Genomic DNA, 22149 nt, shown 5'->3' with positions numbered 1-22149 from the left:
TTCTTATGTATAATAAATTTTGAGAACCACTGCTATATTAGAAGCAAGCCCTGGTAGCACAGTGGGTTAAGTGCTCAGCTACTAACCAAAAGGTTGGCGGTTGAACCCATCAGCCACTGTGCAGGAGAAAGATGTGGCAATCTACTTCCGTAAAGATTTACAGCTTTAGTAACCCTATGGGGCAGTTCTGCTCTGTCCTGTAGGGTCACTATGACTTGGAATCGACTTGGCAGTGAGTTTTGGGTTTGCTCTACTAGTGGTTCTCAGAATTGGTCCCTGACCAATAGCAGATAGTATTCTTACAAGTATGAGAATTTGTTAAAAGTCCAGATTCCCAGCAAGAATTCGAACCAGACCTAACTGGTTCAAAGCCCTGCTGTAATGTAGTATAGAAACTATGGGACTTCCAGATGTTTTCTATCAACTTAAAGCATGAAGAAACTTTGAGAACAGACCCTGTCTTCAGTTAGGGCAACACTTCCCAAACCCACCCAGCATCTAAACACCTCAGGGACATCACAGTGATTATTTTGACCTTTAACTCAGTCTCTTCCCCCATTGTCCCTGCCCTTCATTGAGAATTACCAGTTAAAGGGAAAGAATCAGATAATTAGACTGCTTCCTAGATAAAGTCTCTTACCCTCTTTAACCCTGCAGTTTTCTTAATTGTAAGATGAGGATTATGGTGATAACAGCATCACACGGTTGTTGTGAGGATTAAATGAGATGGTATCCAAGAATGCTTAGTAAACTGTGAAGCCTTTTACAGATGTTTCCTGGTGGGGTTCATGTTGTTCTCGGCCCCATATTAACCATCTTAGACTGGTGCTCTAAAGTCTTCTAAACAAGGAATTCCAGAACAACCTATTCTAGTTGTGTTTTTTGTGTTTTCTTTTTCTGGTTGTGGTGGTTGGTTGGGAGGTGTTTTAGGCTTTTTTTTTTTTTTAATTCTTACCTACAAAAAAATATATTCTTACATTTTAGGTTTAAGTGGCTACCTAAAGACTTGCTGTTTGCTTTTGTTCTGATAGTAGAGTACAAGATAGTTATTATTTCTCTGTGTCCCTTAATAAATCCTAGTGCTGTCAGCTATTAAAATAGTATTCACCCCTTTCTCCATCTTAAATAATTATTTTGGTATTCTTTATATTTTCATTTCTTTTGTTTGGTACCTTCTTGTGCTTTACATCTCATTAGATTTGTAAGGATTCTTTTCTGGCTCTTAGTTAACCACGTTGTCATGCTTTCCAGTACTGAGTGTACCTTTTCATCTATTTATGCTCCAGAGCACCAGTGCTGTCATGCAGTTATACTTACTGATCATTATGAATTAAAGTCTGATTTAAGAAATGTCATTTTATTTCATAATTTTAAGTGTGTATGCATATAAATAACTTGAACCCTACCACTAACCATTACCCGGTAGAGATTCTTCAGAAATTCGTGTATTTGAGCTGATGACGGTATTTATACCAAAAAAAAAAAAAAAAAGCCCCTTGCCATCAAGTCTATTCTGACTCATAACAACCCAGTAGTTTAGCTTAACTAGTAAAAATGTCTGCCTTGAACATTATGCTATTTTAAGAACTGTCTATATGGGATCAAAGTGACAACAGCAACTTGAAAGATTAGATAGGCATCTTAGGGGACAGTGCATTTATGTTACTTGGTGAGGAACAACTTGGACAAAGAGGGTAAGAATGGTATTTTAAAAAATTTATTATTCTTTAAAAAAGCATATTATTTGTGTATAAATGACTCCTAAAAAGCAGGGGTCCTCAAAAAAATACTTAATCTGTTTGATTTTAATTATGCTTCCCCCACGTTTTTTTCTTTTGTTTAGTAAAACATTAGTACATTGTATTGCTATTATGAAAATAAACCTATTTCTATTTAATAAGCTTAAAAACCACACAGGGTTCATGTTATGTATTTATAAAATAACCATGGGAAAAGCTAGCCTGTGAATAAATTCTTTCTGTACGCTAGTTAAGATGACCTGTGAAACTGGAAGGAGAAAAATAGCAGAGCTCAATAGAAAACTTTGTTCTCCTTAAGGGTGTGTGTACGTGTGCACATTTGCATGCATGTGTGTCCGCTTGCACACATGCACTCACATGAATGCACATATGTGTTTGGCGCTAGCAAGCAATCTATATATCTAGGGGAGAGGAAAGGTGGTGCTTTATTAGGCAGAATGTTTATAACCTGAGAAAACATAGAGAATCTTGATGAGGCTAAGATACTGTGTTTGTGTGTTTTTTAATAATGATACACTTTTGTGTGTTATATTACTGTACCATAATAATAAGGAATCAAAAGATGTTTACCATATCTTCCCCTGCTTAGCATGGCTATATTTTTAAATATATGAAAATTGTAGCCCAATTATGTTTGTATTATGGCATATAATATTGGTTTTCTTTAGTTTTCTTGGTATTTCAGCCTTTTATATTTAAAACTTTATTCATAATCAGTTTTAATCTAAGGAAATTGGTATAGCTATTGATAAATAGCTCTGTCCCAGAGTTTTTAGAAATTTCCCATGCTTCACTAAAAGCCGCGTATGCATAATTGTAACTCAGTGCCTGATGTAGGATTTTTATAACAGTATTTAACAATTTCTCTTTCCATGCTAGCATTATTAAAGTTTACATATATTCTGCCTAGATCACTTATTAAAGTCAGAATATACCTAATTTGTGGTTTATGGAACAAAATTATCTACTCTCTTAAAAAATCATTTTACCTATTTTTATCTTTCAAAATAGTATTAACTGGGTTTTTTGTATGTGTTTTTCTGTTTTACTTGGCTTTTTGAACATTTCTGGACTCCTCATTTTAGAAGGTAATTATATTTGCTTTTACTCGAGAATTGTATTTCTCTGCTGTAAATGATTCTAATAAAAGTAACGTGTTTCTTTTTTATAGGAAAAACCTTTCAACTCTACTCTCATAATCTTATAGCTTTGTTTGAACAAGCCAAAAAACCAGGATTAGCTGCCCATATTCAAACTCACAGGTTTCCAGACCGCATACTACCAAGGTACAAAATAATATTTTGATTCTACTGGGAATGAGGGGAATAGTGTCTGTTTTTAAAATGGCCAATATTCTTTACCCAGTAAAAATACTACTTTAATCTTAATTTTTGAGAAGTAGTTTACAGTAAAATATACGTCATCTAGCATGCAAAAGAACAATGGTTCCTAACTTGGCTATCCCTGGGAATCACCTATAGAACTTTTAAAATACAAATTCCTAAGCCTCACCCCAGTCCTGTAAAACCAGATACTCTGAATTCAGAGTCCAAGACTGATTTTTTTTTTTTTTTTTAAAGCTCCTTGGATTATTCTGATATATCTGATTCACAGATCACTATTTGGCAGCCACTATAGTCGGGGAAAAAAAAAAATTTTTTTTTTTTTTTTATAGTCGGAATCGACTCGAGGACACACTGGGTTTTTATAGTAGAGTACATTTATATTGTCTTATGTTTTCAGAAAGTTTGCTTTAACAACCAAGATTCCAGATACAAAAGGCTGTCACAAATGTTGTATAGGTGAGTAAATGGTATTTATCAAACTGAATGGTTAGAACTTTTGACATCTTTAAAATTATCTGAAACGTCTTACAGCATTAAATAGGAAGGAGGGAAAGTTTTTTATTTGTTTTTAGTTAGAGGTTAGGGGACCATGGGAGCACAAGAATATATAGAGAGGTACATGGAATAAAAGTGCTTGGAGACAATAGCCTTAGTGTTTTCCCTAAGTGTAGCTTTCCTAAAGCTTTTTAACCATAGCCACTGAGGCTGTATCTCTGTTAATATCCTGGCTTTCAGTTTTCAGCCGTTGTTGGTGTTGTGTGCTGTGGAATCGATTCCAACTAATAGCAACCCAGTATGACCGAGTAGAAGTGCCCCTTAGGGTTTCCTAGACTGTATTCTTTATGGAAGCAGTTCACCAGGTCTTTTCTCCTGCAGAGCTGCTGGTGAGTTCGAACTGCTGACCTTTAGTTAGCAGCCGACCGCTTAACCATTGCACCACTGGCACTCCTTATTCAGCCCTTACCAGGTACCAGTTATTGCTTTAGTGCTTATGAACATTATCTTATTTAATCTTCAGAGCAACTTGTCATGTTACTAGTAAATAACAGAGCCTAGAGTCAGACCCAAGACCTGTGACTTCAGATCCTGTGCTCTTAACTTCCTATTTATCCTTTTTGTTTAATATTTAAGAGCTTACACATTGATCTCCGTGCTGCATAGTAGTTTCATATTCACTAGAACAGAAACATTTAACCATGTACCTCCTACAATTGTAAGTAGATTTTGTGAGTACTTTCCTAGGGAGAAATTGGTTTATATCTCTGTCCAAGATCTATGACTCAAAAAAGGTCTGGAAACTTACAGTGTAAGATGTAAACTCATAAATGAGAGAATGCTTATTTTAAATTCCTACTCTTTTAACCAGTATTTTTTATTTTTTGTTCCAAGTCAAGTTGGGGAAAAGGAAAGACCAAAATGAGTTTTTGTAGATTTAAGTAAAGGAAGTTATATCTTTAGTGAGATGTAATTATTTTTATCTTAAGTAGATAAATATAAACTACTACACCAAAAAATGAGATCATAGATTTTAATTCTTACCAAGATTCACACTTTCAGTCAGTTTACTCAATTAGCAGACTCTTTAGAGTGTTTTTAGTGACTAAAGTATTGTTCTTGTGTTTAAGAACCTGGTTTATAAAAGGTTTTTAGAAATAAGATGTATATAACCTAAAATAGAGATAAGCAAGTTAAAAATGAAAGGATAACAAAGCCAAAAGAAAAAGACATCCTTCTTTAATTTCTGCCCATTCACTCTTGTCATCCTAGTGAACAGAAACAATATTTTTTCCTGTATCAGCTAAACAGCCACGTCAAATAGTTTCTTCTATCCATATTTTTGGAAACCCTGGTGGCGTAGTGGTGAAGTGCTATGGCTGCTAACCAAAAGCTCAACAATTCGAATCCAACAGGCACTCCTTGGAAACTCTATGGGGCAATTCTCGTGTGTCCTATAGGGTCACTATGAGTGGGAATTGACTCGATGGCAACAGGTTTTTGGTGTCCAGATTTTGATATCAGTGTCAGGCTATATTTCATTGTTTTTTTTCCTCCTATCAGCACTAAATTTATAAAGAAAGCTAGGGTAGCTTTTAGGTGAGTATAGCTCATTTGTTACTTTTAACTAATTATGTTTTTCCTATAAAGGTATTCAGCGTTTTGGGTCTGTATGTTTGTTTCTTTTCAGTCAGAAACCCTTACACAGGACATAAATACCTCTGTGGAGCTTTACAGTCTGGAATTGTTTTACTTCAGTGGTATGAGCCAATGCAGAAATTCATGTTGATAAAGGTATATATTATGTAGACTTACGTTTTTCTTTGGTAGAAAATACTAGTTTGTACCTGCAGCTAAAAAAATTATAAGAACTACAATTTAGGGTCAGCACATTTATACTTACTTATAGGTGTTTGTTTGAATTAGGGATTTTTGTGTTCTTTTTAAGAGTTCCTCTTTAACTTCTAGTTAATAAACTTATAGAAGCATTACAGCCATAAAGATAATATGGCCAGTTCTCTGAAACACTCATCCTTATTATTATCTTAAAGGTAGTCCATTTTAGAGTTAGATACATTTAAAAAAAAAAAAAGGAGGCTTTCTGTTGATTTTATTCAACAACACTATGAATGGGGAAATTGTTTCTCAATTACAGTTCTGTCACTTCTTTTTTGCAGCACTTTGATTTTCCTTTGCCAAGTCCTTTGAATGTTTTTGAAATGCTGGTGATACCAGAACAGGAATATCCCATGGTCTGTGTCGCTATTAGCAAGGGCACAGAATCAAATCAGGTAGTTCAGTTTGAGACAATCAACTTAAACTCTGCGTCTTCATGGTTTACAGAAATTGGTACAGGTAAGTATTTTTTTCCTTATGTTAGAATATTGATGCTTTTGCATACAAAAGAACAAATTCAGCCCCCTTGAGCTCTTTTATTTTTTAATTGTGCTTTAAGTGAAAATTTACAGTCTCTCATACAAAAATTTATATACACCTTGCTACATACTCCTAGTTGCTCTCCCCCTAATGAAACAGCACCCTCCTTCTCACTACCCTCTATTTCCGTGTCCATTCAGCCAGCTTCTGTCCCCCTCTGCCTTCTCATCTCCTCTCCACACAGGAGCTGCCCACGTAGTCTCATGTGTCTACTTGATCCAGGGAGCTCACTCCTCACCGGTATCATTTTCTATCCCATAGTCCAGTCCAATCCCTACCTGAAGAGTTGGCTTTGGGAATGGCTCTTGTCTTGGGCTAACAGAAGGTCTGGGGACCATGACCTCGAAGGTCCTTCTAGTCTCAGTCAGACCATTAAGTCTAGTCTTTTTACAAAATTTGAGGTCTGCATCCCACTGCTGTCCTGCTCCTTCAGTGATTTTGTGTTGTGTTCCCTGTCAGGGCAGTCATCGGTTGTAGCCGGGCACTGTCTAGCTCTTCTGGTCTCAGGCTGATGGAGTCTCTGATTTATGTGGCCCTTTCTGTCTCTTGGGCTCATAATTACTTTGTGTCTTTGGTGTTCCTCATTCTCCTTTGCTCCAGGTGGGTTGAGACTAATTGATGCATCTTAGATGGCTGCTCGCTCAGCTTGAGCTCTTTTAAATAAAGATTCAGTGCATAGTTTCCCAAGTAAGAATCATGTACATGTAGTGTATGAATCTCTATTTACCAGAGATGATTTTATACAAATTATTTTACCAAAGAAAATTTTAATGATTCCTGACATTTGAAGGTCTTAGTTGTTATCAGTTCATCTTTGGGCTTGCTAAATAAGTTTTTTAAAGTTTTTTTTTTTTTTTTATCAGCTTCTTAAGCAAGGAGATTTACCTTTTTTCTTATCACTGCTTTCTTATTTCCCTCACTTTGAATCACTGAGTGTGCTTTTCAGACTTGAACAGAAAGAAGTTTCTCAGGTGTGGCCTCCAAGCCTTACCATTTAAGGATGCAAAGAAATGTCTTCTGGACTTTGCAAATGAGAATGATTGGTTAGCCTAGGATTTTATCAAATATGTCTCAGTGAAGCCTCAGGAAAGGTTGGAAAGTTTATTCTCAAATTTAAAATTAGAACAAGTCAATCAAGAATTTGCTTTTAAAAAGGGAAAGGGGGAGGTTTCACTTAACAGGTTCCTGCTTGTTGCGCTGGTGTTTGATCATTTCCAATTCCAGGTTTATCAGGCCGGTTTTACATATGAAATCAAGCAAGCTTTAGTTGTGGCTATTTCATTGCTGACCACTGTTACATTCTTTGCCATCTTGTGAAGAAATCCCTGATAAGTATCTTTTTATTAAATGTCTTTTGACTTTTGATCAAATAGGCTGTTTTGTTTCTTAGTGCTGCTGTAACAGAAATACCACAAGTGAGTGGCTTTAACAATCAGAAATCTATTTTCTTACTGTATAGGAGGCCAGAAGTACAAATTCAAGGCAGTGCTCTAGGGGAAGTCTCTGTCTGCTCTGAGGGAAAATCCTTGTCTAGCTTTTCTAGCATTTTTTTTCAGCGTTTCTTGGGTATATCCTCAGGGCATCTGCCTTTCCCCCGTTAGTGCTTGCTTGCTTCGGTGCCTGTCTGCTTTTTTATACCTCAGAAATGATTGGCTCAAGATATGCACTACACTGATATGTAAGAAAAAAAACCCTATTTCCAAATGGGATTATACCAAACCCACTGCCTTCCAGTTGATTCTGACATACACTGACCCTACAGAACAGAGTAGAACTGCCCCATAGGGTTTCCAAGGCTGTAAATCTTTTCGGAAGCAGATTGTCTCATCTTTCTCCCTCAGAGCAGCTGGAGGGTTTGAGCCACTGAGCTTTCAATTCACAGCTGAGTGCTTTAACTGCTGCACTACCAGGGCTCTCTATCCACAGGTATATGGGTTAGGATTTATAATACATATCTTTAGGGGACACAATTCAACCCGTAACATAGGCTAAATTATAAGAATTCCTTATGGAACCCAGCTATGGACAATAATGTAGAATTCACACTAATGTCACTTTCAGAATAAGTATGAACCATTGGGGTCCTACTAAATGTTTAATAACAGGCTATTGAGGTGCACAGATGGCTGGTTTGTAGCAGTTGCCTATCTCTGTGGTATAAATACTCCCACCATGGCCAGTTTGAAGACACCAACCTGACATCAACTAGTTCACAAAATTCCTGAACATTTAACAACTCAAAACAAGCCAGCTTCAGCATTCACTGGACTGTGAACACTCTTTATGGACCAAGTCATAATTTCCAGTGGAGTTAAATGGGAATGTATTTTGTACCTTCCCACCTCCACTGACACCGTGGCCTTTTTAATTTATTGTTTAATGCTTTTGGGTGCATGCATTCCTGCTACAGCAAACTGGTGCAAATGACATACTTTTATTATCACGAAATGTCAGCAGCCCAAATAGAAACATATCCCTGTTAAATAGTTACTGCTAAAAAGAAAGGTTATAGATAAATTTATTTAAAACCAAGATCATTTTTAACAAACAGCCCCAAAGTTCTTTTTGACGGTTAGTATATACTATTGCTGAAGATCATTTAAAATTGGCTGCAGCAGTGTATCGACAGAGAACGGCCAGAAATTCAAGCTGGATTCAGAAGAGGACGTAGAACCAGGAATATCATTGCTGATGTCAGATGGATCCTGGCTAAAAGCAGAGAATACCAGAAGGATGTTTACCTGTGTTTTATTGACTATGCAAAGGCATTCAACTGTGTGGGTCATAACAAGTTATGGATAACATTGCGAAGAATAGGAATTCCAGAACACTTAATTGTGCTCATGAGGAACCTGTGTATAGATCAAGAGACAGTCATTCCAGCAGAACAAGGGGATACTTCGTGGTTTAAAGTCAGGAAGGGTGTGTGTCAGGGTTGTATCCTTTCATCATACCTATTCAATCTGTATGCTGAGCAGATAATTGGAGAAACTGAACTACATGAAGAAGAATGGGTCATCAGGATTGGAGGAAGACTCATTAACAGCCTTGTTATGTAAATGACACAACTTTGCTCGCTGAAAGTGAAGAGGACTTGAAGCACTTACTGATGAAGATCAAAGACCACAGCCTTCAATATGGATTACACCTCAACATAAACAAAAATGCCCATAACTGGACCAGTAAGCGACATGATAAACGGTGAAAAGATTGAAGTTGCCAAGGATTTCATTTTACTTGGATCCACAATCAACACCCCTGGAAGTGTAGCAGTTAAGAAATCAAAAGACACACTGCATTGGGTAAATCTGCTGCAAAAGACCTCTTTAAAGTGTTGAAAAGCAAAGGTGTCACCTTGAAGACTAAGGTGAGCCTGACCCAAGCCATGGTGTCTTCAGTCGCTTTCCATGCATCTGAAAGCTGAACAATGAATAAGAAAAACCGAAGAAAAATTGATGCCTTTGAATTGTGGTGTAGAAGAATATTGAATATACCATGGACTGCCAAAGGAATGAACAATCTGTCTTGGAAGAAGTGCAGCCAGAATGCTCCTTAGAAGCAAGAATGGCGAAACTAAATATTTCATACTTTGGACATATTATCAGGAGGGACAAGTCACCGGATAAGGACATCATGCTTGGTAAAGTAGAGAGTCAGCGAAAAAAAAAGAAGACCTTCAATGAGATGGATTGTCACAGTGGCTGCAATAATGGACCTTAAGCATAACAACAATTGTGAGGATGGTGCAGGACCGGGCAGCATTTCATTCTGTCGTACATAAGGTCGTTACGTGTCAGAACTGACTTGATGGCACCTAATGACACAACATATAATATTATAGAGCAAGTCATTTCATACAATTACCTAATGTGTGTTTTCAGCCACTTTCTTCTGGATTATATGTTAGGAGGTTACATGCACGAAGTTAGATATTTGAAGTCTTCTTTTGAGTTTTGGGCTTTTTGGGGGGGGGGTTGTTGTTTGCTTTTTCGACTTGATGCACTGGGTTTGGTTTTTGTTTGGTTTTTCTTTTTTAGTTTTTCAATGCCTGAAGTATTCTATTCCCCACTTTTAAAATTGACTAGGCTAAAATTAAAACAGACCCAAAATAACTTCCTGAGGAGGGCCAGGAGGTAATCATTCCAATCACCCTAAAATAGAGGTGCAGCAGCCTTTCTAGTCCAGCGCTTTGCCCCATTAGGCTTCTCAGTTTTCACAAGTGGTTGCAAATGCAACCCCCACTGTGTTCTCTGTTTAGGAACATGGCTATGCCTTGAACTGGCAACAGTAACAGCTAAAATGTGCTCCTACTCCAGGACTCTTCTTGTCTTAATCTGATCTATTATAGCTGTAGACTGTGTTCTCATCTCCTAGGATGGTGTTGAACATATCGTGAGCTCCCAGTAAATATTTGTGAATTAATGCATGAACATAGATTAGCTGAGAAGTACTATATTGTTCTAGAGAGTTGCCTGAGGGACAGTTGAGGGATTCTGTAGATCTGAATTCTTCACATAGTAGGCTTTGGAAGATCCACATACACCGTGAAATAATATTGTTGAGCCAGGTCCAAGGTCACCAAGAGAGACAAGATTCACAGGCACTGGTTGAAACATTGCTTTTCTCACGCAGAGAAAAGTCAGAGCAAGGTCAGTTTTAATAGAGGGTATCAGTCCCCCGTGGCTGGCAGGCCGGCCCCTACAGGCAGTGCAGGGCTGATTGTCCGCACGTACTCTTCTTGTGCTGCAGATGACAGATACTGTTCCCTCCCCGAAAGATCAGATATAGAAATGGGGTTGGCCAGGTGCCATATGATGTGCATACATAAGCAGAGCAGAGTTTTCTGTGTGCTCAGAACAGGGAGCAAGTTTCCCAATAAGAAAAAGAAATTGGGAGAGGGAGATGGGCTGAGTTACCAGCCTCCATAGTTATCAGGGAATATTTGGGGCCCAAGCCTTCTGATAAGGCATACCAGGTGGGAGTCAGAGGCTGTGTGATAGACTGCTTTCCTATTTTTCCAATATATAAAATTTTAAGTTTACGTTCAAATGTGCGTTTTTCGAGGTAGAGGATCCATGGACTTCCCAAAGGAAGCACTGCCCTAAATTAAAATCTTTTTAGATTTAGTCAGACCATTCACTAGATCTGAGTGCCTAGAATGAGTGTTCTGCAAAGATATCGTAACATCTTTTAGCAGATGTTAAAATAAGCAGCCCTTATGAATATCAGCAAAATGATAAGAATTCTTACAAAGATGTCGTTAGCAATATTCTTTATGTTACTCAGCATCCTCTTTGTAAAGGACCCTCTCATCAGCACCTCACCTCCCCCTACCACAAACACACACCTCAATACTAGGAAAAATTTCTCTCTGACCATAGTATCATTAATCCTTTTGCTTTTCCGAATCACTGGATTTTCTTTATCTAAGGGACAGCGTAACTTACCCAATTGATCTTGCTTCCATCTTCCCGTTGGCAGTGTAAAGTGCAGAGCAAAATCTAGCCATTGTATAGCATGCGTACTTTCCTCCCCATATTTACTCTTTGCCTTATTTTATCTTTGTAACTCACCTTTCTAGGATTAGCTGAGATAATAATTAAATGAAATATTGAGCTCTTCTTAGCACAGTTAGGGCTTAAGTTGTTCTTCCTAATATGACTGGTATTTAATTTATGAAAATATAACCCTCCTTACAGAATATAATTTCTGAGTTAGATTTCAAAGTCAGAATTGTGTTTATTTCCTAGGTTTTAGTTTTTGAAGCAGTGTTGTATAACTGTAACCTTATTTTTCCCCTAGGCAGCCAACAGTTAGATTCCATTCATGTAACGCAGTTGGAGAGAGATACAGTTTTAGTGTGTTTAGACAGTAAGTACTATTTTAAGGTTTATTCGGGGTAGATACTTGATATAATAATTCTTTTAATGGCATTGATTCTATTAAACTGTAATTAAAGATTGTCACTTTTCCACCTTAAATGGCCTTGTTCTACTGAAGTTGTAACTCTTAACCACTGCGCCGCCAGAGTTTCCGTAATTAACCAAATAATCAGATAGTCTGAATTTATTTTAATAATGCTGAACATTTAATGTTAAGTCCTTAAATACCTTTGAGTCATCAAAGAGAAATAAATTGTGCATAGTTTTCATCTGAGTAATTTATAGATTTATCAAAATTCTTTCAAAACCTTTAACTAGGCCCTTTCTCCCAATTATTCAAGGTAAATGGAATATTGACTTTCTTGAGGTTTTTGTTTTTTAAGGAGGCAGAGGACGACTTCAGTTGTTGTCAGCTATACTATTTATAAATCAGTTTCAGTAAGCAACAGTAGAGATAGGCCTGTAATCACAAATCATGGTAGTAGATAAAGGAGAAACCAGTGCAGAAGAGAAAGCATCTTCAAGTCAGAGAGAAGATGGCGAAATTAAACAAACGGATAAAGGGAAATGGAATTATTTGTGTACACTCCTTATCTTCGGGTTTACTTCTAGAGAAATTGTGACCCATGAGGTACTATTTCTTGCCTCTGTGGACCTTTGTAGAATAGTACTCATATTAATTAATTAGTTACTGTATTACTCATCATACATTGTATAATTTGTAAGGGTAAAATCAATTCTTATTGCTAAATATCTGGGCACCAAGGCAGCCAGTTTTAAAGAACTGTGCTTTTAAAAAATGAGAATGTAAATGTTTAATAATATGCTATATAAAAAAGAAAATAATAGAACTGCCATTTACCAAAGGAGTCACTTTTATAGTACATTTTTTTAAGATATATAAATAGCAATTTTTCACTGGCCATACTTGGTTCAAGAAAATAGTTGAACTTTATTAAGAATGTTGTTTGATATCCATGTAGTAGCCATATACCAAGTTACATTTATTTTAACAGATTGGTATTTCCGTTCTTGATTTGTATTTTTTGTTTTGTTTTTTTTTTGCTTTCTTAAAGAATTTGTAAAAATTGTAAATCTGCAAGGAAAGCTAAAATCAAGTAAGAAACTGGCCTCTGAGCTAAGTTTTGATTTTCGCATCGAATCTGTAGGTAAGCCTCCTTTTTTTTTATTAATGAGTTTGGAATACCTGTTTTATTGTTCATTCTATATTTAGATTTGTCTGGACCAGCACTGTCTAATAGAAGTTTCTGTTCTGATAGAAATGTTCTGTATTTATGTTCTACAGTACAGTAGCCATTAACTGCATGTGGCTATTGAGCACTTGAAATGTGGATAGTGCTAAATTTTAGTTTTTTTAATTTTAATTTAAATAGCCACATGTGGCTAGCGGCTACTATATTGGACAGAGTAGGTCTAAACCATAATAAATATTTTATTATAGTTTCCTAAATATTTAAAACTTGAAATCATTTTTAAAATTTCTGTTCATTAATCCCTTTGCTGCATCAAGTGAATTATACTTCTCCCAGTTCTTCCCAAATCATGAAGGTATTTGTGTGATGTGAGTAACAGTGTTAGGTGTATTATTCTTTGTTATGTAAGGCAGCGGTTGGTATGTTGTTGGTTATTGCTTTTTAAGTCTATTTTTTATATATAATTATATGTAGTTTCCACAGGACTTGGAGATTAATGTGCCCTTTTAGTTTGTTTCTTTGTCAGTGAGTGTTTTACTGTGTAATATTCATTGGTTTTGTGATAAAAAGATCATTACATATTATCATTGTTTACATCTCATTGATTATATGTCAGTAAGTACTTTTCCCAGGGGTACAGAGCTTGTGAAAAAAATATCTTGGCTAGAAACACTTTGAACAATTTATGATATGATTCTACTGTAAGTCAAAGAACAGAGTTAAAACAAAGTTGGCCATTTTTATTTGGATCATAAAAATGTATGGATTTTATAACTAAATGTATATATTTTTTAAAACCATGTGTCTCACTAGTTAGAAATTTTACATATATATATTTAATATTCTCAACTAGAGCTTTGTCCTTATCACAAAGTATGCCTCTATATAATATCTTAAATAAAAATAATTTGCTGATGACTGGGAAATTTAACTTATTGAAGCAGAAAACCTAAATGTTCTGTAGATGCCAACTCAACAGGTATTTTGGAACTAGTTCCTTTTACTCTATGTGCTGGATATTGCATGCCAGTTTCTAAGATTTAATATTTTTATTTAAGATATATAATATGTAAAAGAGCTACTGACATATAGTCACAGAAACACACTGAAAAACAACGTAGCTTTTTCATATGTGCCCAATTATTTAGGCAATTTTAATTGCTACACAAAAGTTTGTTCCTCTCAGGCTACCATTCGTCCTTGCCAGTGAACCTTGAGATAATAACAAGGAACCTCCTGAGTAGAAAAATCCATTTAAATCACCACTTAAAAAAAAAATAAAACCAGTAACTTTTTTTTATTTGTAGCAGTTAGTGAAACTTACGTGATTTGTCATTATAAAATATTTTTATTGAGCTAAATTGTGTTTCCAGAACATTCTTAGATTAGCTTTTTATAGATTTACTGTAAGAATTGGCTCACAAATCGTAAGTATTCAGTGTGTGGTTAAATTGTAGACTGTGGGACAGTTTTATTTTTAAAAATTAATTTTGTAATAGTTAAAATGTGGACATAAATAATTCTTCCTTAATAGATAACCTCTGAATATATGCCAGTATTTAAATAGCCGTGTTTTTTATCCAGAAAACAATTACATATGTTTTTATAATTTCACCTATGTGAAAAAAAAGATTAAGCATATGAAAGAAATTAAAATGCTGATATGCAGCCCATCGGAAGTTAGCACATGTTTAAATGAACAACTGTTATATATATCTTTGAAAACTTGGATAACCTTCAGTAGATTACTTAAGCTTAGGCATGGCTTTGCCACAAAACTATATAGGGGAACTAATGGTTTAGACAGTGGAATTTAGCATTAAGCACTATTCAAGTGCTAAATTCAAGCATTACAGTATTTATAATTTAGTAAAATGGGCAATTTATGGTAATTTCTCTGTGCTTTATTTTAGTTCACTTTTCCCTTATCATTTTAGTATGCCTTCAAGACAGTGTGTTGGCCTTCTGGAAACATGGGATGCAGGGTAAAAGCTTCAAGTCAAATGAGGTACGTTTTTTCAGCCTCCAGTGTTTTCTGATAAAGTTTTTTTTTTTTCCTTGTACTTTAGATGAAGGCATACAGAATAAACTAGTTTCTCATTAAATAGTTAGTACACATACTGTTTTATGACATTGGTTAATAACCCGATGGCATGTCAACACTCTCTTTCTCAACCTTGGGTTTCCTATTACCAGGTTTCCTGTTCCCTCCTGGCTTCTAGTCCCTGCCCCAGGGCTAGTGTGCCCCTTAGTCTTGTTTTGTTTCATGGGCCTGACTAATCTTTGGCTGAAGGGTGAACCTAGGGAGTTACATCATTACTGAGCTAAAAGGGTGTCCCGGGGCCATACTCTCAGGGTTTCTCCAGTCTCTGTCAGGCCAGTGAGCCTGCTCCCTTTTTTGTGAGTTAGAATTTTGTTCTACATTTTTCTCCAGCTCTATCTGGGACTCTCTATTGTGATCCCTGTCAGAGCAGCCAGTGGTGGTAGCTGGGCACTATCTAGCTGTACTGGACTCAGTCTGGCGGAGGCGGTGGTAGATGTGGTCCATTAGTCCTTTGGACTAATCTTTTCCTTGTATGTTTAGTTTTCTTCATTCTACCTTACTTCTGAAGGGGTGGGACCAGTGGGGTATCTTACCTTAGATGGCTGCTCACAGGCTTTTAAGACCCCAGACACTACTCACCAAAGTAAGAGTGTAGAACATTTTCTTTATAAACTATGTTATGCCAGTTGAGCTAGATGTTCCCGGAGACCATGGTCCCCACAGCCCTCAGCCCAGCAATTTGGATGTGTTTGTGGAGCTTCCATGACCTTGCCTTGTACAAGTTGTACTGGCTTCCCCAGTATTGTGTATTGTCTTACTCTTCACCAGTTACCACTTATCTATTATCTATTTAGTGTTTTTCCCTCTCCACCCCTCCCCTCCCTCATAACCATCAAAAATTATGTCTTTTTGTGTGTAAACCTTTTCATGAGTTTTTACAGTAGTGGTCTCACACAATATTTGTCCTCTCGTGTTTGACTTATTTCACGCGTCTGTTAAAGATTTTAAATACTGAAATGTTCATTTTATGCATTTTCTCTAGGAACCTACATTACTATGTTTAGTGCCCTTAATGCTGTGAACTGGTAGAACAAAAGAACCAGTATTTTCCTTCAAATATGTTTTGTATTGTATTTTTAAATTTTCACTGCCACAAGGAATTACAAAATATGAGCTTATACAATTTCAGTCCTCTAATTTGTAGTTTGTAAATATTGCTAAGCTTGCTGAACATAAAGAAAAAACATAGATGCAGATTATTGTTTCTAAATTTCATGGCCTCTTCCATAAGCTACAAGTATGTAGCTTTTTTGATATTTTAATTAAAATTATAAATACGTATTAGATCACAGGACTAAGGAAACATCTAAGACAATTAATTTAGTAAATATTTATTGAATACTAACTACATGCAAGATACTACTATAACACTGTGGGACATAACGAAGTATAATTATAAATGATATAAACACCTACTGTGTTCCAGGCACTTTGCATATATTTGCTCATGTAAGTCTCAAAACAATCCTATGAGGTAGGTACAATTTGTATCCCCGTTTTTACTGGCATAGAGTGGTTAAGTAGTTTGCCATAGTTGCACAACTAGTTATATGGCAGTGCCTGGATTTAAAGGATCTCCAAAAGTCACCTCCAGCTTAGGTAATCAGAATATATTTCATACAGGAGATGGGATTTAGGTTCAGCCTTGAGTGATGAATTCTAATAGTTGAAGAGAGTACTAACAGAAAAATTTCCCATTTGTGCACCTGTGTAATTCTTGTAGACTGCATATTTGTGAACGTATTTTAAAGTTCAAAATCTTCTGTTTGAATCTGCCTTTAGTTTTAGCTACACTTTTATTTATATATAAATGAGTATTACCACCTCTTAGATGAATGCAGAAGTAGAATGTTTCCAGGAGAAAATAAATCACCTGTCTTGGAATATATCAGTTTATCTAGTTACTGCCCCATATACCTAAATGGTACCAGGTCTCTGCACTTGAGGAATCTTATAGTCCTACTTATTGCCATACGATTAATTGTGCTTAAGTACTGCTTCTATCGTGTCATTCTGTGGTTAGAATTCTACAGAAGATACCTGTTGCTCACCATATCAAGTCAAATTCTGTATCCTAACCAAATATTTTAATTCATCTTGCTTAGCTCCTCCTTTCTGATTATGTTCTCATCCTCCATCTTAGGTCTTGCTAAAGTTTTAACCTCTTTCGTAAAGTAACAGCCAGCTGCTCCAGTCCACAGTGATTGAAACTTACTACTCCAAAAATCAGCTCCATGTATTATAGCACTGAATTACTCTCTGATTCAAATTTATTAATTCTGCCTTCCCAGTTAGGCTGTAAATTCCTTGATATTGGACTATTTTTGTACTTTTTATAGTGTTATTGTTTTAGTTTGGGTTCCTCCAAAAGCAGATCCTAAGACAAGCACTCAACTGCAGGCAGTTTATTTGGTAGTAGATTCTAGAAAACAAGTGATGGCATGAGAAATTTAAAACAAGAAAAATAAAGTGTGCATTAATAAGCTAGTTCCCACTCTGAGCAACTGGAGCTTAACCCCATGGGGACCGCTAAGCAGCGGTGCCGACCGCACCTCAGGGTGGACTCACTTGAAGATGAGAGGTGGGCATTTAAGTGCCAACTGCAGTCCTGTATTTGTTATGGGTTGCCCCCTGGCATATAAACCCTCCACATTTTGGGGAAGCACCTGCACATGGCTGAGTACCTTCTGTAGCTTTAGAGAAAACAGCAGAAGGACCCTGCAGTGTACACTTGAGGGACATTTGTGCATGGGTGTGTCCACCATGGCTGCACTGAAATCAGGTGGGCTACAGGGTGCAGTGCAGAGCACTCAGGCATCTGCACTGTGATACAAAGGAACGAGCAGGGTTCTGCAGTCAAGCAAAACCTGTATTCAAATCTTGGGTCTACCAAATTACTCAGCCTCTCTGAGCCTTGGTTTCTTTTTCAACAATATGGGAATTATAATACATAGCCCAAAGCTTCTTCTAAGGAAAGTACCTGACCCATACTAGATGTTCCATAAATGTTGGTTCATTTCTAATAGGTAATCAGAAAAAAAACTTATGAAATTTTTTTCATTTGAGGAATTGAATCTATCAGAATTATTCATTCTGTTTAATAATTGGTATATCTAAATGGATATTTAAATTGTTATTTAAGCAATATAGGAGAGAAGCTATTACTAACATGTATTTTCTTTCTTAGGTTACCCAGGAGATTTCAGACGAAACAAGAGTTTTCCGCTTATTAGGATCAGACAGGTAATAGTTTGGTTGTTTTAGGTTAATTACCAAAAGAATTCAAAGGTTGTGTGTCAGTTGTGACTGTGTTTCAAACAAACTCTTACAGGGCTCAGCAACTTAGAGAAATTCCCGAGTATCTTTATTGAGAGAGAGAATAATACTTTAGTCAATTAAACAGTCTTTTGTCAGTGTGAGGATCATGATTCTAGAGACATTTATAGTCAATCAAGACAAATGTGTTAATGTAGGCCTTTATGTCCCAAATAACATGACAGATATTTCAGGCCCCTTTGTTTTCATCCTTTCTTCCTGCTGTGTTATTTTCTGTTAACTATTACTATATAAATCCAACAGAATATGTACCTCCTGACATTTGCTTTTTTATCAGAAAATGTTCAACTCTGTTTTTGAGGTCAATCTAATTAGAAAGAATTATGTGTCTCTTTGTTCAGAATGAAAGACAAGTTACAAATTGTACCTTCTTATGAAACAGAAAAACAATGCATTCTCCAAATCTATATTATTATGAGTAATAAAGAAGCCCTGGTGGCACAGTGGTAAAGCACTCGGCTACTATCCGAAAGGTTGGTGGTTTGAACCTACTCGCTCTGGGGAAGAAAGATGTGGTAGTCTGCTTGCATTAAGATTTACGGCCTTAGAAACCCTGTGGAGCAGTTCTCCTCTGTCCTGTAGGGCTGCAGTGGGTCAGAATCAACTCGACAGTAGTGGGTTTGGTTTTTTGTGTGTGTGTGTGACTGATATAAGGAGCTTTGGTGGCACAGATACTTAAACACTCAGCCACTAATGAAAAGGTTGGTGGTTCCAACCTACCCAGTGGCTCCAAGGAAGAAAGACCTAGCAGTCTGCCCCGGTAAAGATTACAGGCTAGAAAACCCGATGGGGCAGTGCTCCTCTGTCACATGGGTCGATGTAAGTCAAAATTGACTCAGTGCCACCTAGTAACAACAGTGACTGATAAAATTACCCATTCCTTCCTGTTTTCCTTCCAAACGTTACTACAGCAAAATTGGCTATATAGTATTCATAGTCCTCAGGCAAGGATTGAGAACCTCTGGTCTTCAATTCAGCCGAGTTGCAAAATCATTGCTTAAATATTATATACTTGAGGAAAGGTGGGGGGAAAAGTAGAGTTTTGACTCCATGAAAATTTTACAGAGTTGGGTAAAGAGAAAAGGATTTTTTGAAAATGGCAACTACTAGTGAGTTAGAAAGGGGCATTGCAACTTAGTAACTAGAGTCCAACAACAACAACAACAAAAGCAATTTGAGACCACCTGGTAAAGTACTCTAGAACTAAACTGGGAGGCTCTTTGCTTCTGCAGGAAGGGCTGACAAAAGAATTGTGTCCAGTGATGCAGTTGGCACTTTAAAGAGACACGTAGCGTGAAACAATTCTGCTTGGTGTGGAGGGTGAATTGGTAGCTATCAGAAACCATTTCTCTGTTCCTGTTTTATTCTATTCCCTTTCCCCAGAGTTTTCTCCTCCTTCCCTGCTTTTCTGTATTGTCTCTCCATTCTCTATCATGATTTGCCCTAAAAAACTGCTTTTTTCAGACCATGGATGGCCCTGTTCTGGTTACCTTCTATCTTGGGCATCTTCTTGATTTGAGAGATATATCATAACTAAAGTATTTGATTTATTTTAATTTTAAAAGTGGTTAAATAATTGTTTAAATATAGATATTTATGCCTAGAAAAAAAACCCTAAATATGACAAAATATTAACTGGCTAAGGAGTCCTTGTGGCTCAATGGTTAAGTGCTTGGCTGTTAACCCAAAGGTCAGTAGTTCAGACCCACTAGAGGCTTCTCGGGAGAAAAGACCAAAGATCTGGCAGTCTGCTCCCATAAGGATTACAGCCTAGGAAACCCCATGAGTCAGTTCTACTCTGTCCTATAGGGCACTATAAGTCAGAATGGACTCGACAGTACACGACAACAACAGCAACCCTAGTTGATTAGATTAGATGATAGGTAATTTTATTTCCCTTTTTTTTCTGTAATGCATAATATAAAATATATATTACTTTTTTATTATTTTCATTACAAAAGTAATACATGCTAGTTGTGGAAAATTCATGAAGTATATATGTTCTTTTCCTCCCATTCCCCCCTCTAGACTTTTTTCTCTGCATGCATATTTTATTTTGTTCTCAAACCCCTCCCCACCCTCCACAATTTAAATGCTGTGGTATGCCACTTGATTGATTTTTTTTTTTTCTTCCTGTCAGTCGTTCGACTGGACTCTTTCCCTGCCCTTGTTCCAGGGACAAGGGGGAGGGACCCTATTTGGTAATTTTTTTTGTTAACCATTTATTTTCAAACACCTGGAAAAGAGAACATTGGATGGGTATCTTATTCTCTCAGCCCCTTTGTTCACCCCCTTCCTGTTAGTATAAATTCCTAACATGTTGTTATACCTTTTGTTGGTAAAATGAGGGGGCAAATAGTTTTGTTTTAGAGTTGTGATGAGGTAATCAGACTGTCCTGAAATGTTTAGATTTATAAATTTCATAATTCTTAATCAGTTGTTTTTTTAGGCTATAAAATGTAAAGCTGAATTTGACTATACGTCTATGATCCCTTAAATAGTGTTATAAGAATGTGAACAATGATATTCTTTCCTGGTTTGATGTTAGTATTCAAAGCATGCAATTTCTGTTTTTACCCTTAAACAAGCCTTTTGTTTTGGTTTAATTGCAGGGTTGTCGTTTTGGAAAGTAGGCCAACAGAAAATCCTACTGCACACAGCAATCTCTACATCTTGGCTGGACATGAAAATAGTTACTAAGCAACAGAAACTGATCTCAAATGACAGGAAAATGAATATGTTTCATATGAATGCAAAATATTTTAAGGACATTTAGTACAAACTGAACTATGGTTTGCTTTAACTGTTGTGGGTTATCTCAATGATCTGTACTTTAGGTAGAATTCAATATTTTCTGTAGCTGGAGACAGCTCTTCTATCTCTTGCCACTGTGTGGTGGTTATATCAAGTTTGCTTAATAAAAGCTATGAGACAGATAGTCTTCTATTTAGTTCCAGGATATAGTCTTTTTTTAAAAAAAAATGTTTGTAACAAGGGTGCCATATTTTTAGATAACAACTTGTGATTACTGCAGAGAGATAAATTTAGTGAACCGGTAAACCTGACCCATTGACGTCGAGTTGATTCCGACTCATAGCGACCCCATAGGACAGAGTAGAACTGCCCCATAGGGTTTCCAAGGAGCAGGCAGTGGATTTGAACTGCTGACCTCTTGGTTTGCAGCTGAGCTCTTAACCACTACGCCACCAGGGCTCCAATTTAGTAACAGTTTTCTCATTTTATACCATGTCCTATTCCTCCTTAATGAACATAATTTGATTAAAAAAAAAAAATTATCAAACAAGCCTTTCATTTTTACATTGGCCATTCCGTATGTTTTTTTTGTAAAATACAATATTTAATCCTTATTTATTAATCTCTTGCTGGAGTGGTGTAATGTATCTAACTTTTAGCAAAGGAGCATTGCAGAGCAGCTTAAATTTTTTTATAATGTATAAAAAGTTTGTTTACCTTTTAGGAGTAGTACTTCGGAAGGGCTGAAGACAGTGTGTTTGGAGGTTCAATGCATACATGCAATTTTGTTTAACGAAAGTATCTTGTAATTTCATGCAGAAT

At 36.5% G+C, this 22149-nt stretch overlaps 1 protein-coding gene across 5 annotated transcripts in view; it reads left to right on the top strand.

The window, feature by feature from the left end:
• Window positions 1–21923, top strand: part of MAP4K5 (mitogen-activated protein kinase kinase kinase kinase 5) — a 142767-nt gene extending 120844 nt beyond the window's left edge. For all 5 annotated transcript variants that reach the window (XM_064292453.1, XM_010588626.3, XM_064292455.1 and 2 more), the window contains 9 exons: window positions 2932–3046; window positions 3504–3562; window positions 5292–5395; window positions 5779–5956; window positions 11840–11908; window positions 12996–13088; window positions 15071–15141; window positions 18425–18480; window positions 21186–21923. In XM_064292453.1, coding sequence (XP_064148523.1) covers window positions 2932–3046; window positions 3504–3562; window positions 5292–5395; window positions 5779–5956; window positions 11840–11908; window positions 12996–13088; window positions 15071–15141; window positions 18425–18480; window positions 21186–21273 — 833 coding nt within the window. In that variant the 3' untranslated portion in view covers window positions 21274–21923. The remainder of the gene's footprint in view (window positions 1–2931; window positions 3047–3503; window positions 3563–5291; window positions 5396–5778; window positions 5957–11839; window positions 11909–12995; window positions 13089–15070; window positions 15142–18424; window positions 18481–21185) is intronic.
• Window positions 21924–22149: the final 226 nt, after the last annotated feature.

The sequence above is a fragment of the Loxodonta africana genome, chromosome 10, assembly GCF_030014295.1.
Source record: "Loxodonta africana isolate mLoxAfr1 chromosome 10, mLoxAfr1.hap2, whole genome shotgun sequence".
In the NCBI taxonomy this organism is placed as follows: domain Eukaryota; kingdom Metazoa; phylum Chordata; class Mammalia; order Proboscidea; family Elephantidae; genus Loxodonta; species Loxodonta africana.
The sequence above is the reverse complement of the archived record's forward strand: the minus strand, read 5'-3'. Positions and strand labels throughout refer to the sequence as shown.